The 18,959-nt window shown below is 37.9% G+C and overlaps 1 protein-coding gene across 5 annotated transcripts in view; it reads left to right on the top strand.

Moving 5' to 3' along the window:
- DCDC2C (doublecortin domain containing 2C) overlaps positions 1 to 18,959 on the top strand; it is a 188,322-nt gene that overhangs the window by 31,492 nt on the left and 137,871 nt on the right. For all 5 annotated transcript variants that reach the window (XM_072634294.1, XM_072634296.1, XM_072634295.1 and 2 more), the window contains exons 3-4: positions 3,602 to 3,678; positions 14,418 to 14,549. In XM_072634294.1, the coding sequence (XP_072490395.1) occupies positions 3,602 to 3,678; positions 14,418 to 14,549 (209 nt within the window). The remainder of the gene's footprint in view (positions 1 to 3,601; positions 3,679 to 14,417; positions 14,550 to 18,959) is intronic.

Genomic DNA, 18,959 nt, shown 5'->3' with positions numbered 1-18,959 from the left:
CCACCCACCCTCATTGAGAAGGCAAGCAGTTCAATATAGGTTATACATGTGTAGTTATGCAAAACGCTTCCAAAACACGTTCATGGTGTTTCAGGTCTGTTTTTCCACCATCAGTTCTATTTCAGTTTTGTTTTCATCTTTATCTCCTTATATATATTTCTTTTTACTGGAATCTTTTAAGGGTGCAACTAGGTGGTAGTTTTTAAGGGTGCACTAGAGTGCTGGGTCTGTAATCAGGAAGACCTGAATTTAAATCTGGCCTCAAACTCTTACTAGTTATACGACCCTGGACATGTCACTTAAACTGTTTGCCTGAATTTCCTCATCTATAAAATGGGGATAATAATAGTGCTTATATCCCAGAGTTGTTGTGAGGATCACATGAGATAATGATAGTAAAACACTTACCATAGTGCCTGACACATAGTAAGTCCTGTTTATCATCATCATCATCATCATCATCATCATCATCATCATCATCATCATCATCACCATCATCATCATCATCGTCATCATCAACATCATCATCAATTCTTCCTCTGTTGTTGTTTTGTTGTGGTTTTTTAACCCCTTTTAGCCCTTCTCATTCTGTTTTTATTTCTCTATTTAATAGAGATCTAGAGGTAGGGAAATTTATTTTGTTATTTGTACTTTCCTTGGTAACTGTACTTATTTTCCTTTCTTGGGTTTCTGTCATCTCAAGTATTTGTAAAGTAAATAATCTGTTCCTCTCTCTTTTAATGCTTCAAATGCTTCTCTTTTTATTGAACATTTATCTTTTTTTCCTTAATGATTAGGTTCAGATTTGTAAGAAATGTCAACTTGAGTTGCATCTTGAGCTCCTTTGTTCTTCAGAATACAGTATTCCACTACTTTCTCTGGTTTTTGATGGTATGCAATTGTCTTGTGTTAATCAAATTTTCTTTCTCTTGTATTTCAAGATTTTTCTTCTGGTCATTTGTAGAATTTGTTGTTTATCATCAGAATTACTAAGTTTACTAATGAATGTGTGTCTTGGAATTTGCATCATAGTTTTCCCTCTGGAGGAAATCTATAGATTCCATTGGCATTTTATTTTCTGTGTTCAAAGTTCTGGGAAATTTTCTTCTATTATTTCTTGCATTATACTGTTCAAGTTTTTGGATTTGCCATCTTCTTCTGGGAAACCTATGATTTCTTAATTTTTCTCTGCATATCCTGTCTTTGAGATTAATTTTTTTTTTTGGTATAGAGATCATGTTTTCTTTTAACATTAGTGCCTTTTTGCTTCCTTTTTCTTCCATATTTTTCTTAACTTCATTATATTTGCATACTCAATCACTTGTTCTCTCACTTCTTTGGAGAACCTAGCTATTGTCAAGCCAAAATTTTCTATTCTTTCAACTATCTCTGTTGTATATATATGATAAAGTCTGCTCTTATAATTCTTATTTCTTTCTTGAGCTACTCATGTCCTTCTATACTCTCTTGGTAATCTTCAGGATCATCTTCTTCATTAGGTTTTGATTTGATTTTCTTGTTTTACAGTATTTATTTATTATATAGAGTTGGATTTGTATAGATGCATCTTCCCTTCTGTTACTAATATGGCCCTTTTGAATTGTCTGCTCATGCTCAAGGTTTTAAACTTCTTTCTGGGATCTTTTGTAATTTCCAATCCTTTTTCTTACATTCCTCTATCGCTTACTTTCTGACTTCTTCCACTTTGATGGTATGTCTCTGAGGCCTCTTCCTATGGTGGGGAATTCACTTTTTATAGGTTTCAGTCCCTTTCCCAACTAACTTCTGGGGATGGTGGTGGTGGTGGAGGGTGCAGAACTGGTTCCAGATGAGTCTTCAGGCCTGGTATAGTCCCCCACATGCTGGTATCCTGCTCCAGTTCTCTCCACTCTGTTGTAGAGTGGCTGTTGTAGCATGCTGCTTTCTTCTCTCCTGCCTCTCTCTCCCCTAGCAGAGCATAAGTCCATTTTCCTGTATATGCCTCCTTCTCCTCTAGAGTAGGGTAGGTATTTGTGTTCTGTTGCTTGTTGACACAGGAGTGGGGTGTGTTGACCGACACTCCAACAGCAGCAAAGAACTTGCTGCATGAAACCTAGAGCATAAACCACAGGTTACGTGAAAGCATGTCAAAGAATTTATGGGGGAGAGGGTGTTTAGTGTGAACCACTGGGGATTAGCTTTCTCTGCTGATAATATCTGTTGGTTATTGTGTTAAGGTTCTTGGTATCTTGGCTTGTGGAGACAGCTTTAATTACTTTACTTCCTGAGTATAATTCTTATTTTCAAGAGTTGTGAGGGTTCTGGAGAACTGGAAAAATGGTTAGATTTCCTGCTTGTTTATGTGAGACTCCTCCAGCCCCTCCCGGATTCACATTTTAACAGGGGACAAAACAAAGCCTTACACTGGATTGAGGAACCTGTGGCCCATGCAGTCTTGAGGCAGCAGGTTCCCTTCTCCTGCCAAGCTCAAGAAATTATTTTCCTAAGCAAATTTAAGAAGTAAGAATGAGACAGTGTCCAAGTTTTTATGGAGGTGGGGCTGGACTTGGGAGACTTTTCTAGGACTCCTAAAATCGCAGGTGCTTCTTTTTTCTTTTAGTGGAAAAAGTGCTGGCCTTGGAGTTCAGAGACCTGGGCTTAGATTCTGGCTTTTCCTCTCAGTGCCTTCAGATTTGGGCCTGGTTGTCTCAGACCTCTATTTCCTCATCTGTTAAAGGATGGAGTGGGAACTAGATTTCTAAGCACCTTTTTAGCTGTAACATTCTGTGCCCTAAGTTTCCTTCCTGTGGTCCTGGTAGTACATAGGAAAGGTTTTATTGGTAGGTGAATACCCTGAAGAGAAAACAGCCTCAGAAATGTGTCTTCAGCCAATTAAAAAAAAAAAATCATGAGTACAAGCACCCCAGCGTTAGGACAGAGAGCTGATTATGTAGGAAAATGCCCTTAGCTGCAGATTCTCTTCTGGATGACAGCTTCCTTATTCTGTTACTGACTGCCTTGGGGTCATTTTCTCTTTAGCTTCTTGTATTCGCTGGTCCCTTATTAGAAACATTTCTTTCCTTGATCGTGTCCCCATGGGGGCTAATGAGGAGAAAACATTTTGTTTTTTCCTGTAGTTGATATCCTACATAACAACAAAACAACATTCTATTATTGTTGTTGTTGGGGGTAGGGTACAGTGTGGTCAAGACCTGTGATTTTATCAGTGGAGGGAATTCCTCAGTGGGGGAAAAAACTCTCCACAGATGTAGGTGAGCAACTCATTAGTGACTTATAGTCTTAAACAGCTGCTTAGGATGGTCAGAAGTTAAGTGAACGGATCAAGATCACATAACTAGCTTATATGAGAGCCAAGACAGAGGAACCAAGGTCTTCTAGCCCAGTTTTCTCATCTGAAAAAGGAGATATGATTAGCTCTCTGAAGACCTCTTTTAGCTTTAAATTTATGATCCTATAACTTCCTTAGCCACACATGAACAATACTCTCTTTGCTTTGTGGTCTCACTTCGGATACTGAGTTTTTGAAGATACTAGCAACTTTTGAGAGAAATGAGCAGTATTTGAAATATTCCCTGATTGTGTGCTTTTCCCATCTTTTCAGATCAGACCAGTTGTGCACAGTGACATAATTGTGCCTTCTAGGTGGCAAACATTCCATCGAAAGCCATGCTATATAAAGTAAGTATATTATTATTTGTGATTGTGAGAATTTGTTGTCGTTCTTGAAAAGTGACTGTCTCTCATCTGGCAAAAACTTCTGCATATTTTCCTCATTTTCCTTTATAGCCCCTTTTAAGGGGAAACTGAATGACTGACCACTTGTTGAGGATGTTAGTAGGAACATAGATTTAGAGCTAAGGAGAATCTTAGAAATCACCTAGTCCACTCATCTTATTTTATAGATGAGGAGACTGGGACTCGGAAAAGTCATATGACTTGCTTAAGATAACACAGGAAGCAAGTAGTAGAACTGTGATGTGACTTTCTAGGACCCCTAAAATCACCTTTAAACTCAGTGCTCAATATTCATTTTGGAGGGAATTTCTTTATTAGGTAGGGGTTTGGAATAGAATAGATTACTTCTGAGGTGTCCCTCTCAGTTCTCTGATTTTTTTAAATCACTTGATCAGTGTTTTGAGGACTGCATATTTCCTTTTATTTTTTCCTTATGAAGAACCGTGATTATTCCTCATTCTGGCCTTTTGAAAAATTATTCTTCTACAGTACCATCATAGTAGTGCATCTTTCCAGTAGAATGTAAGCCAGTGCCTAGCATATTGTTCATTATAGCTCATTATAGACAATAAATGTTTGTTTAATAGCAGTTGTGTAGAGAAGAAAAGATAGGGGCAGCAGGAAATGGGACTTTGTTTCTAGAAGGGATTCAATAAATACTGGGTGGCTTTTGTCAGTTCCTTTAAAATTCACTTTTAAGTGCTATATCTATTGATGTAAAAAGGAATTTTTTTAAATGTATAGGAACTTTCATCAGCAAGAGATGTCTTTTTATGAGCAACATTGTTTTTGACAACACTTCCTCTGTAAGGCAGTAAGGTGTAGTAGAAGGCATGGCGGTAGCAGCCTGAATTTGTATGTTATAGCATGCACTTTAGAGCCACAATCTTAGCTCTCACTCCCACTGATGAATCAGCATAACGGCTACACTTCCCTCGGAGTTCCAGGGGTAATCCTAAGAAGTTCAGGGGTGTTTTTTCCTAGAAATATAAGTCCCAAGCCCCAGATGTATGCTTCTTACCATAATTATCAGTTGATATCAATTAGCTAGACAGATTTTTAGGATGGAATATTTACTGAAATCTAAGAACAATTGATACAGACATCTAAATATATCTGGAACACATTTTCCCATAAGCATATAGAGTCCAAAGGAAAGTGGGCCTCATACTTGGAGAGTACATGTGGCAAAGCAGTAACTCACAGTTCCCGGAAATTCTTTTGTGTAGTCCTCAAGACATTCACCTTAGGTATGTGGTAGTTTTCCTGCGGGGCTCTTTGCAGAGTGAGGCTAGTCTCTCCTTGACTCTCACAACAAATTCCCAGGAATTTAAGTACCAGTTTGCCTTCCAGTTTGATATATCCAACCTTGTTTTTTTTCCTTTAGTCCTAAGCTCACATCACCAAATGCCAATTGAAATATTCCATCTGGATGTCCTACAGACCTCTAAAACTCAACAGATCCAAAACAGAATTCGTTACCTTTTCCTCAAATCCATAATTCTTCTGAACTTTTTTTTTCCTGTCAAGGGCAACACCATCTTTCTGGACACCCAGGTTTGCGACCTTTCCATCCTTCTTGGCTTGAATTAAGGTGGTATAGCCTTATGAGTGGAAAAACTGAGACAGATGTGAGAAATATTCTATAGAGAATGCATTCTGTTCTCAAAATGCCAAGGTCAAAGTTTAGTGAAATAAGATTTTTGAAAAGGTTTATGTAAGACTGAAAAATATTGATCTGCTCTGTGGATCAGTCAATTGTGTATCAGAAAGATTTTATTGACAAATATCACCAGTATGTGGGGATATCTAAACTTTAGCTGAAATTCCTGGATGTTTCATTTAACTGGTGGAAAGTATGATTATAAGACACTTAAACATGCAGAACACCAAGCCATTCTAAAACAAATTCAAACCAGTATGACCATACTTTAAGTGCCTATTTTGTGCCAAGTACTCTGCTATGTACTGGGGATTCAAAAAGAAAGCAAAAACATAGTCCTTTCCCTCAAGGGATTAGTATTCTGCTGGGAAATACAGAAAATTTTCTTAATGAATTAAACAACATACCCTTTTCTGATTGAGAATAAATATTAGAACTTTTGAGACAAACTTTGGGGTCTTGCTCACAAATTATTATATTCATGATGCCTTATTTTTATGCGTAAAACCTGAAGGCATTGATAACTTAAAATATTGCATGATTGGGGTTCCTTTCCTTATAATCTGCCCCCATACACATAAAATAATGAACTATTATGTTGTGTGGTCCTTGCTTTATAAAAGTGCCTTGAAAATTCCACTAGATGGACCCAAATAGCCATCCAAATACAACTTCTTTCATTTTTGAGACTTGACATCCTAAATATACAACCCCAAACTGGTTATGTTAGTTCTAATAAGCTAAGACATTGAGAGGGCTGCAGAATTATTGCTTCTACTTTATATACAGAAAACTTCGCTAAGGGAAATAATTTGACTTAGGTCATGTGTTAAGGTAGGAGTGTAGGGAAAAGTGGAACCTAATGGTGGTCTAATTGTCCAGATGAAAACATTGGCTTGTTTTGGCTTGTAATTGTCATAGTTTAGCTTGTCTGAATTATGTCCTACAGGATTGAAAAAAAAAATAGTTTCCATGACCTCAGGCAATTCATTTACCCTCTCAACCCCATTTTCTTCACTTGTCAAGTGAATAATTCCTATCCAAAGTTGTTGTATAAAAGATGAGATAATGGCTATGGAAGTGCTTATTTGTTTTTAAAGCTCCTTGTAAGATATGTAGATCAGTGGTGCCATTTGTGTGGGGATATTACCTGGGTGGAAATTCCCCTGCTGATACTGATCAGTACCTCCTCTTTCACTTACAGTCTTAGAGAGTTACTTAAGGTAATGGGAGGTTCATCAACTTAACTTTGGTTAGAGGTTTTAAAGGTGGAATTTGAACCTAGGTCTTTTAAGTTCTAAGGCTAGCCCTCTACACCCTATACCACACTGGCTCTAGTACCATGTTCTAAAAAAAATGCAATGTGGTGTGGATAGAGTGCTGACCTCAGAGTCAGAAAGACCCTCTTTCAAGTCCTGCTTTTAGGATACATACTGGCCATGTGACTCCAGGCAACTCATTCGATCTCTTAGTTCCCTAGACAGCTCTTGAGGAAAAGTTGCCAAAGAAGGTGCAGACCTCTATTGGCAGAAGAAGTTCTTCCTTGGGAGTACCATACGCTGCTGAAATCACAGGTGTGGTTTAAAAAATAAAGATATATAAGATGTGATTACATATTTTGGAACGTAAACTTGTTATTTAAATCTCTGTCAGAAATAGTTACTTGTCGATTCCTTTAGAATACATATATCACAGTGGGTGGCTTGGCCTGGGGTTTTTCAGTTTCTCATTAGTTATTCTCTCAGTCAGTAAGCATATATTGAAGGCTTACAATGTATGAGGCACCATGCCAAGTGCTGGGGATACAAAGGAAAGCAAAAAAACCAATTCATGTTCTTAAGGAAGCTGAAAGTCTAATGGGTGAGACAGCATGAAAACAACTCTGAACACACAAGATTTACACAGGATAAATTGGAATAATCAATAGAGGGAAGGCAACTGAGGCCCAAGATCTGTATTAGGAATAGAAAACACCTCAAAGGCCCTTCCTGCTGCCAGAATGTCCTAGTGATCTTTACAAATATTTAAAACGTAATTTTTCATTCATTCATTCAGGTCCAATATTCTCATTTTGAAGATGAGTAATGATCAAAACCAGAATGAAATGTTAATTTAAATTGCTTCCAGTTTTCATCTACATTCCTGATAATCACAGCTCAGAGGAATTTTTTTCTCAGTTTATATTTTTTTCCTTTAACAAAACTAGTATTATGATCCATATATAACAACTACCATTTTGATTAATATTTACAAATAATTTTTTTCTTTAAGTAAACATTCTAGCTATTATCTAATTTTTATCCTCAAAACACCTTGGTTAAGTAAAGAAGGCAAATATTGTATATTTTACACATGGGAAATGGAAACCAGAGAAGGGTGTTAAGGAACTGGTGACAGAATCAGTTTGTGGTTGTTCAGACTCAGTTGTTTCAGTTGTGTCTGACTTTTCATGATCCCATTTGGGGTTTTCTTGGCAAAGTTATTGGAGTGGTTTGCCATTTCTTTCTCCAGTTCATTTTACAGATGAGGAAACTGGGGCAAATATGATTAAATGACATTCCCAGGGTCATGCAACCAATAAGTGTCTGAGATCATATTTGAACTCAGAAAGATGAGTCTTCCTGACTACTGTGCTACCTAGCTGCTGATAGAACCTGGGTAAGAAACAAAATCTCTTGACTGCTTAGCAGATATTTTTTTCAGCTTAACTTGAGTAATAACTAAATGTATTATTGTTTGGTGGCACTGGACCTCATACAAGCTAGTTCTTGAGCACGAGTGAACTCTTCAAAGAGAGACGGCAATAGATCATCCAAGCTAAGCAGTCAACAAGCAACTTCTCTGCTCCACTTTTCTGTCCTATTATATAGTTAAGAGCCAGGTCCTGATCATAGGTGTGAGTAGATGAAGAGTTGCCATGCTAATCTAGAATTACTTTCTGACTTCTAATCTGCCTGATAGGAACAGAGCATGAATTCCTCCTACTCCCTGTTTTTCAATCAGTAGTCAGCTATGAAATGGGACAGGCAGAAGTGGCTGCTCTGTTTCCATGTGTGCCTGTCCATTTCAGGTCTCATATGCTATTTCCTTCCCACCAAATTTGTTGGGTAAGAAGCCTGCTGTTAGGATAAGAAGTTTAATGTAGTCCTGACCTGTAAACCATTCAGAATCAACTTTTTGACCTCACAGCAGGGCAAAATAGTTTCCATAAAGTGAATTAACTTGACCTTTCTGTGGCATTTAACCGTGTTGACTTGACTTCCTTTTTCTTGCTTAGATATTCTTTCTTGCTATTTCTTTTCTCCATGACACTATTCTCTCTCTTTGTTCTCCTGTTTCATTGACAGCACCTGCTCCATCACTTTTGCTAGTGTTTTTTCCAGTCATCCTCCTGTCCTTTAGATATAGCTGTACACTATGGTTTTGTCCATGATTTTTCTCTCTTCATTTGTCTTCCTTTATAGTTGCCTCACTTGCTCTTGTAGCTTCGATTGTAGTAATATAGGATTATAGAATAATTTAGAAATGGAACAAACTAGTCCAACTCCATTTTTTTACAGGTGAGCAAACTGAGCCTCAGGTGACATGACTAATTGCAACTCAAGTTATCACAGTTAGTAAATGGCAGAACTGAGATTCAAGGCCAGAACCTCTGACTTCAAATCCAATGCTCTTTGCTATACAATGCTACCTTCTGAAATCTCCAGGTCTGTATTTTTAACCGCTTGCTGGTTCTTTCCATTGGGTGACCCACTAGCACATCAATGTCAGCACACTCAAAATGGAACTCATTACCTTCCTCCCTAAAGTCTGACTCTCCCCTCTACTGATGGCACTACTATCTGTCTTCACAGTCTTCCAGGCTCCCAAGCTCAGTCATTTCTCAGTCTTCACATCTAATCAGTTGCAATGCCTTACTGATTCTGCCTGTGCAATGTGTCTCAAATCCATCCTCTCCTTCCCAGTCCTGACATATCTACCCTAATTGAGACCCTCATTACCTCTTGCTTAGATTCCTAATAGCTTCCTAATTGGTCTTCTTGCTTCTAGGATAGTTCCATTCCAATCCATCTTTCAAATTCCTACCTGAGTAATCTTCCTAACATAGTGCTCTCATTTTATCATGCAACTATGCAAATCCCTCCCACCCCCAAACTTTAGTGGTTCCACACTGGGAATCAGATAAGATGGGTCGTCACAATCCTGACATTCAAAGCTTTCCACATTCTGACTCCAGCCTGGTTTCTACACTTACCTTCTACTCTTTAATTGGATGTCCCAAAGGCATCTCAAATTCAACATATCAAAACAAAATTAATTATCTTTTACCCCAAACCCTTTTCTTGGTCTGAACTTCCTTATTTCTGTCTAGGGTACCACCTTGTCTACCCAGGCTCTCCATCTCAGTGCCATCTTCTGCTTGCCATCCTCACTTGGTCCGTATATCCAATCTACTTCCAAATTTTGTCCTTTCTTCCTTCACATCATGCATGATGTATACCTTCTTCTTTCCACTAATGTAGCCTCTTCTATAACTCAGGTCCTCCTCATCTCTTGCTTGGCCTATCACAATAGCAGCCTAATTGATCTCCTTGCCTGGAGTCTTTCCTCTCTTCAATCCATTCCCCACTCAGCTACCAAAGTATTTTCTGTAAGTGTAGATTCACCCATGTCACCCCATCTCCCCACTCAGTACACTCCCAGTCCTCACTCTTACCCTTGGATCAAATAGAAAGTCCTCTGTCCTTTAAAGACTTTTACAATCTGCTCCTTCTTATCTCCCTGATTTTCTTATTCTTTATTCCTCTCCATGAGCTCTATGATTATAAAATGCTGGCCTAATTGCTGCTTCTTATATTTGACACTTGATTTCTTATCTGCAGTCTATTGCACTGCGTTTCCTCCGTCCTAAAACAGTCAGCCACATGGTTTCTTTGGCTTCCTTTAAGCCTCAACTCAAATTCCATTATCTGCAGGAACAATAATGATAACGAACATTTATATAGTACCTATTCTGTGACAGGCACTGTGCTAAGCACTTGGTAAATATTATCTCATTTGAACTTCGTAATAGCCATGGGAGGTAGTACTATTATTATCCTCATTTTCAGTTGAGGAAACAGAGGCAAATAGAGGTTAAGTGACTTGCCCAGGGTCACACAGCTAGTCGGTATCTGAGCCTGGATTTGAACTTGTCTTCCTGGCTCTAGACCCAGAACTCAATTCCCTATTCCCCTAGCTGCCCCTACAAAGTCAAGTCTTCTTTCCTGGTTCCCTCAGGAGCTAATACCTCCCCTTCTAAGATATTTTTCTTTTTCTGTATATCTCATATATACCTTTATATATTCATGATGCGCATGCCTACCCCCACTAGTGCCTGGCACATAGTAGGCACTTAATAAATATTTATTGATTATATATTGAGTGATAGAATGTGAATTCCCTGAGGACAAGGGCCATGCTTTTGTTTTTCTTTGTATCCCCAACACTTAGCAGAGTGTCTGGTACATAGTTGGGACACTTGATAAATGTTTGTTGACTGACTGCTTCTTTTCATGTACTCAATATTCTGGCCAAATTGGGCTACTCTGTCTCTTTTTAGGAGAAAATTAAGTTGTAAGTTCATTGAGAATAATACTTATAAACTCTATCTTTGTATATTGCCCAGTGTATCGCACCCATGTCAGCATGTTAAGGCCTGTGGGGATTTTGTTGTGGCAATTCCTGCCAATGGGGAATTCTGTCTGTTAATGAAAATCAAAACCATTCTATAACTTAGAGTCTCAGTTGCCTGAGATGTTTGCTCATGTTTGCCGAGAAACGATTTGAAACCAAGTCCAGCACTCTGTCTACTATGCTGCCCTGCTTTTTACTTTGTACATAGTAGGTACTTATTTATCAGATTCATCCCCTTGATTAAATAATAGGCTATTAAAAAGAAAAATAATATCTTAAATTTTATACCTCTTTACAGTCTACATCAGGGATGGGGAACCTGTGGCCTTCTAGGTCCTGGGGTATGACCTTTTGATTGAGTCCAGGTTTTACAGAACAAATGCTTTTATTCTGTGAAGTTTGGATTCAGTCAAAAGGCTGCACTTGAGGACCTAGAGGGCCACATGTGGTCTTGAGGCTGCAGATTCCCCACCCCTGGTCTACATATCTTCCCCCTTTCTTCAAGGCTCAATGCTGGTATTCCCTTCTTCATGGAAGTCTGGCCCCTTCCCTTAAAATCGTTACCTGAGAATGCTTGACCATTCTTCCTCTTTTCTAGCCACATGTTCTTACCCACTCCCATCCATTACCACCTATCTCATTGCCTCATGACACATTTGTTTCTCCTTTCTAGGCCAAAATTCACAAACTGGGATTGTTCTGTAAAAAGGAGAATGTAGAAAGTATTGTTCTGTAGCAGGTCACTTTCCCATGAAGGAGATGAAATATGGTAGAAAAATAAGGGTTAAGATGCCAAAAACAGTTTGGAATTATGCAGAGACTAAATATGTTCATACTCTTTGACTTAGAGATGCTGCTGCTAGACATATCCAAAGGAAGTCATTGATAAAAAGAAAGTTCCCATATTTGCCAAAATACTTACTGAAACACTTTTTGTAGTAGCAAAGAATTGGAAAGAAAGTAGATGCCTATCAGTTCAGGAATGGCTAAATAAACTGTGGTATATGAATGTGATGAGAGCTTTCTTTGTGGTAAGACTTGGCATGTGATGAGCTACAGATGCGTGGAAAGACTCAAATGAAGGGATACAAAAGAAAGTAACCAGAGACCAGGAAAACAATGTACACGATGTCTATAACGACGTAGATGGAAGAGAATCAACCACAAAACAGATGAAACTGACTGCTGGAAAACTGTAAAGTAGGAGTTTGATTTCAAAGAAGAGACAGGAAGAGATTATTCTGCTGCTTTGCAGGGATTGGCGTCCGTGGATGTGGAACGTCACATGCAACATCAGATTTTTTCCCCAATGTACTGATCCCACTGTACTGATTTTTTTCCTTCTTCCTTTGTTTCTTTAAAAAACCAAATTATTTATTATGAGATGGTTCTCAGGGTGGGGGGGGGCAGTTAAGGAGGACAAATATAGGGAAAATTTAGGTTAAATAAAAACAAAAGATGTCAATAAAATTTATTTTAAAATATTTTAAAAAGAAATTATGATTGATGCTCCTTCTGCTCATCTGTTAGTAATAGTGGGTAACATAGGACCTCTATACATTTTGAAATATTTATTAAATGTAAAGTGAAAATAAAATTTTCCCCTTTTCACATTGGTTATCATTTTAAGAGTTTTAAAATCTTCAAATTTTGATATAGCTGGAAAGAAACAAAAAGTCTTATCATTGTTCTGAAGGTAGTTAATGGCTCTTTTCTTTTATATAGGTACGGTAGTTTTAAAAAATTTGCTTTGGTGCAAATTTTTTAATACTTAGTTATGGATGTGGTGTTATGGTCTCTTAGAAATGACCAGATATATTTGTCAGAGACATGGGTTCAAATTTCAGTTAATTTGCTTAATATAAATATAGCTTTTCTTCCCTGGTAAAATGAGGGGGTTGGACTCTAAGGTTTCTTCTGCCTCTATGATGTTGGGATGGTGGTGGGGATAAGTAAAGAATAAACTATTTCATTTAGTGGCAGTAGCTATTTAAATGAAAGTTTTAGACAGCATAGATTGTCTAGTCATATATATTTCAAATCTGATTTCTCTATTATTATGCTACTGTTAGAATGGGTTGAATGTTGGGCTTAGCATCAGGAATACTTGAGTTCAAATCCTGCTGAAGATATGTGTGACCCTGGGCAAGTCATTAAACCTCTCCATAACTGAAACAACTTTCTAGGTCTTGTCTATTAAGTCATTGATAGATTGGAATCCGTCAGTGGGATCTATGTTGAAAGGAGTTCTAACAATAGATGCTTCTTGTGACAAAATCATAGACTCTTCTTGTATTCTTCTATGTTAACACTGGATGGAGAGAAAAGAATTAATTTGTGATTCCTGCAAGCCATATTTTCAGGATCTAAGTTAGTGAGTTAAGACTCAAAGATGGGATGAAAAGATGTAAATAGTGACAAATAGATATTAGAAAGCTCTGAGAAGCCATATGGGGTCTTATGCATAATCAAACATGCATCATTGAAGCCAAACTGATGAACTCAGTAGACATTTCAGAATTATGCAAATCTCCTTTCCTTTTATGTCATTTGTTGGAAGAGGCAGCATGGTACTCTGGACAGAACACTGGACCTAGAGTCAGAAGACCTGTGTTGGAATCCTGGATTTGCCACTGACTACCTGTGTAACTCTTGAACAGATGGCCTCTGACATCCCTTCCAGCTCTAAATCTAGGATCTCTTTATGATCCTGTGAGAAGGCAGAAGTGGCATCTCTTTCCCAGGTAGTGTTGAGTTCCATGACATGATGTGCCAAGTAGAGAGACTACCAATGCCTTTACTCAGACTTTGGACAACAGTAAAGTCTACGAATCCAAAGTACCCAGGAAAAGGAAAAATAAGCAAATAAACCTGCCAACATCAAGCAGAAACTGCCTTCAAAAATGGTGTCAGGGAAATCAATCAATTCCATTATTTTTTTTAAAAGGATGGCACATTATTTCCTCAGGGAGTTGTGAGGATGTCTTGGTACCATATAGAAGATAAAGAACTGTATTTTCAAGGACTGAATTTTTCCCATGCTCTCCAAGTGGACAAGATTTACTTCTGACTCACCCATCATGTCAGCTCCAAATGTGTTTGTGTGAATAGGCATTTTATATTTTATGGAAAATTAGATTAAAAGTATTTAAAAATTATAACAATGAAAAATCTGCACTGCAGCTCCCTGAGGATCCATGATGTTACCAACTGACACAGTAACTTTTTATAGTTTTATAATTGAAGAAGTATTTAATTTTTTCCTCGCAGAGCCACAATTTCCCCCTTTTCTATTCTATAGTGTACCTGCTTGATGCATTTGCATATTTTTGTCTTTTGACAGTGTTTTCACAAATGGGGATCTATTCATTCCACCTGCAAAATTAATTATACCCAGATTCACTCTATGTGATTGGGATAATGTCCTGGCCATGATTGGAGAGAAAGTTCACCCCCCCACAGGGGGTGTGCGAAGGTAAGGAAAGTATTGGTCCCATAGGGCAACCCAAAGTTCAGAAGAATTGTCTTCATGTTTCTATGAAAGACTCTCTTGCATAGGTTAAAATATCTTCATCATGTAATTCTGGAGACTGGCCTTTTGGTCAATCAGTAAATAAGCATTTATTAATTGCCTTCTATATTCTAGGCACTGTGCTAAGCGCTAGGGTTACAAAGAAAGGTAAAAGACAGTCCCTCCTCTCAAAGAATTTACAGTCTAATGGGAGGGACACAACATGCAAACAAGCTATATACAGGATAAATTGGGAATAATCTCAGAGTGAGGACATTAGAACTAAAGGGAATTAGGACAAGTTTCCTATATAAAGTGGGATTTTTGTCTGGGGCTTTTGCCTGAGTTCCTTCTTGTTGTATAGAATACACACACACACACACACACACACACACACACACACACACACACACACACACACACACACACACACACACACACAGAGTATTGTATAGAATACTTTTTCTTGAATTTCTTGAATTAGCCCTCTATTTCTCTTAAGTTAGTCTCCAAAGCAGTAAAAACTATTTATCTTTGTAATTGTCATGCAAGATCCTCCTGGGGATAAAAAGGAAGCAGGCAAAACTGATGTAAAATCAAGATTCTTTCATTAATTCAACAAATATATATATGTATTAAAACTTTCATGACTAATTCTTTTATTTTTATTATTTTTAAAAAATTTTAAAAAATTTTATTTTTTGGTGTTCTACAATCACTATCATATAACTCTGATTTTTTCCCCCTTACCTTCCCCCTCCCTCCCTGAGATGACATACAATTTTATATAGGTTTTACACATACATTCCTATTAAATATATTTTCACTATAGTCATGCTGTGTATATGAATTAAAATGAATGGGAGAAATCATATAACAAACCAAAATGTAATACAAAAGAAAATGATCTGCTACATTCTGTGATCGAACTCCATAGTTCTTCCTCTGAATGTGGAAGGCATTTTGCCATAAAAGACCACTGGGAATTTTTTTAAGTTCTTGAATTGCAATGAAGTTCCAAGTCTACCAGAAAAAGCTCTCGCACATTGTGGTCATTGCTATGCACAAAATTCTCCTGGTTCTGCTCCTTTCACTCAGCACCAGTTCATATAAGTCTTTCCAGGCCTCTCTGAAGTCTTCCTGTTCATCATTTCTTATAGCTCAATAGTATTCCATTACATTCATATACCATAATTTATTCAGCCATTCCCCAATTGATGGGCATCCCCTTGATTTCCAGTTTTTGGCCACCACAAAAAGAGCTACTATAAATATTTTTGTACATGTGGGACCCTTTCCCATTTTTATGATCTCTTGGACATACAGTCCTAGAAGCAATATTCCTGGGTCACAGGGTATGCATATTTTTGTAGCCCTTTGGGCATAGTTCCAAATTGCTCTCCAGAATGTTGAATCAGCTCACAGCTCCATCACCAATGAATCAGTGTTCCAACTCTCCCACATCCTCTCCAACATTTATTATCTTTGTGTTCTATTATGTTAGCCAGTTTTCATGACTAATTCTTAAGACGCAAAGAAAAGTGACATGTAGTATAGTGGTCATAAAGCTGGACTTGAATTTGGGTTTTACCTTTTGGCTAGGAATTTGCTACAAAAATGAAATCACAGGTCCAGGTTAAAAAAAAGTCAACATCTTCATTTTACAGATAGGGAAACTAAGACACAGGGAAGCACAGTAACTCGTTGATAATCATTTAGCTAGTGTCAGTGCCAGGATCCAAAGCTCCATCTTCTGACTAAGACTAGCACTCTTAGAAGAGAACGTTAAAGTTTAGAAGCTGAAAATAGTAGTTCTAGCCATTTGGAATCTGGGAAGAGGAACTAGTTAGGCATAGGGAAATGGGAAGATAAGTTAATTAAAAATAGTAAAGGAGTTAAGATTAGAAACCAGGTTTCCTGTGTTGCTTTGACTCTTTTTCAAGGCACTGTGGCATCTCTTTTCTGATTATTATAACAACCTCCTGACTCCAGTTTTGTCCCTCTCCATCCTTCATACAACTTCCAGATTAATCTTCCTAAGGGAACAGTTTGGATCATGTCATTCTTCTTCCCCTCACACTTAAAAATCTTCAATGGATCACCATTACCTAACACATCAAATGCAAACTCTTTTTCCTGGTTTTCAAAAACTTCCATTTTCTGACCACAGTATCACAGAATGATGGAATCACAGAATTTGAGGGAAGGCACTTCAGCAGCTATATAGTCCATCCATACACAAAAGGAATCCCTACTATAATATACCTGACAAGTGGTCATTCAGTTTCTGCTTGAATGAATGAATAAAAAATAATTGATTAAGTATTTATAGTATGTACAAAGTACTGCCTTAAGCACAGAATATACAAATAGAAAAACCAGACAGTCTACACATTGAATGAGCCCACAAAGTGGTAAAACAGATGATAATGTGTCTTTTCTAATATCATTTCCATTAATAAATCAATATAATTGTCTGGTGTTGAATCATTTGACAGCGCCAAGGACTTTTGTGTCAAGAAAAGCCTTACTGGGTCTTCTTTAGATGTGGCTGCCCAAGAAATGGGGGTTGCAGCGCTTGCAGAAGAAGGAAATTGCCAGGGTACAATTTCTACAAGAGTTGCTTCCCCAGACTGACTGCAAGAGTAGAGTTAGTGGTTTTGGGGATGCTGCTGCTCCTAGGACTCTTGTGTTTTTTCTGTGTGTCAGTGGCATTTGGTTGGTGGTGGCAGGGATGGTAGATTCTTTGTCCACAAGGAGTACTCTACTTGATGATGGTTATAAGGGTGAAGTTGGAAGCAGGGCCAGTGGTCTGGGTGATCCTGCTATTCCAGGGACTTTTGGTTTAGAGTATTTCATTGTATCTACCAAGACATGGTAGGATGTGATGATTGCAATGATTTCACCCTCATTGGCACATGTTGCTTCTCTGTCTTCTTTCTGTATGGTGCTTTGTTGTTGGTTAGCAGTTGGCATTGGTATCAATGACAGGAATGACAAGCCCTTTCTTCACAAGTGTTGCTCCCGGGGATGGTGACTGCTGGAGCCAGACTGAAAGCAGGGCTATTGGGGGTTCTTGGACTTACCTACCTGTCAATGACTATTGATTAGATGCTATGTGTTGGTAATGTATTTCTGCACAAGAATGGTCTTGAAGGCACTGTTATTTTTGGAACTCTTGGGCTCAGGTTCTGGAACTATCTCCACAAGGGCGGATAGAAGATGAAATTAGTGATGTTTTGCAAACCTTAAAGCACCATGCAAATGCTGGTAATAATAACAATAATAATTATTATCGTGGTGATTTAATCCATTTGATACATGTTGCCAGGCTGTCTCTTACTCAGAGAACCTTGCTACATCAATTAGGCTGATATGCCTGCCCTGTAGGAGTCTTGAAAAATTCTAGTGAGGTTTTGGGTAGCAACCCTGTTACTTTTTGAAACATCCCATTACAATTTTGGCCAGCCCTAGATCATGATTCCTCTGATGATGCCCCATTCCCTGAACTAGGTTAACATCATAATTTTACATTTAAAGGAACTAAGATACAGGAAAGCAAAATAACTTGTTCATAATCATTTAGCTAGTGTCAATGCCCAAATCCAAAGGTTTCCATCTCCTACCTTTGGGATATTGCAAAGACTATCATCGAAGCCTAAAATCATAGGCATGTACAAGACATTTTCATTAGAATATGCACCTATGATATCTTATTTTTAAACACCTAAAACATTTTTATTTTTTAAAACTAAGATAGCTAAATAACTAAAAATTCTAACAACTCAGCTACTTTAAAATAAAACTGTACAAAGAGATATTGTTAATCAAATACTTCCCTTTTCCCCAAAATATGGAAAAACTTTTTTCACTGTCTCTTCCTGTCTAATATTTTTTCCCAACTACAAACCTAGCTAAATAATTTTTAAAATGAAAAATTAAGATACTTAAAACAGCTGTATTCTTCACTCTAACCCTGCATTTTGACATGAAGCATCGGTGGTAGAGTTTAAGGAATAATGACCATGCATATTTTTAAAATGTAAAATTTTAACCTTTTTGCTTTTGTCATGCATACCAACCAGAGGTTCAGGGCCACTTAGCATGAACTGAATCATGGAAAACAAAGTGGTCAGAGGAGTCAAAGGGGAACAAAAATATTTTGATTTTTCCCTGCCTGGAAAGCAGTAGACTCAAGTTCTCCTGAGGCTAGGAAGAAGGCTGGAAACCAGTTCAGATGACCCTGACAGAAATGGCTTCACCCAAAAGAAATGTCACTGAAGAAGGTGAGGTACCACCATGGAGAGCATCTGGAAGAGGCTTATAGAGTGGTTCTGGACTGCAGAGGACAATCAAGTTACTTGAGGTGCCTCC

Source organism: Notamacropus eugenii, chromosome 1 (genome assembly GCF_028372415.1).
Source record: "Notamacropus eugenii isolate mMacEug1 chromosome 1, mMacEug1.pri_v2, whole genome shotgun sequence".
Lineage (NCBI taxonomy): Eukaryota > Metazoa > Chordata > Mammalia > Diprotodontia > Macropodidae > Notamacropus > Notamacropus eugenii.
Note: the sequence above shows the minus strand (reverse complement) of the source record. Positions and strands in the feature narration are given on the sequence as shown.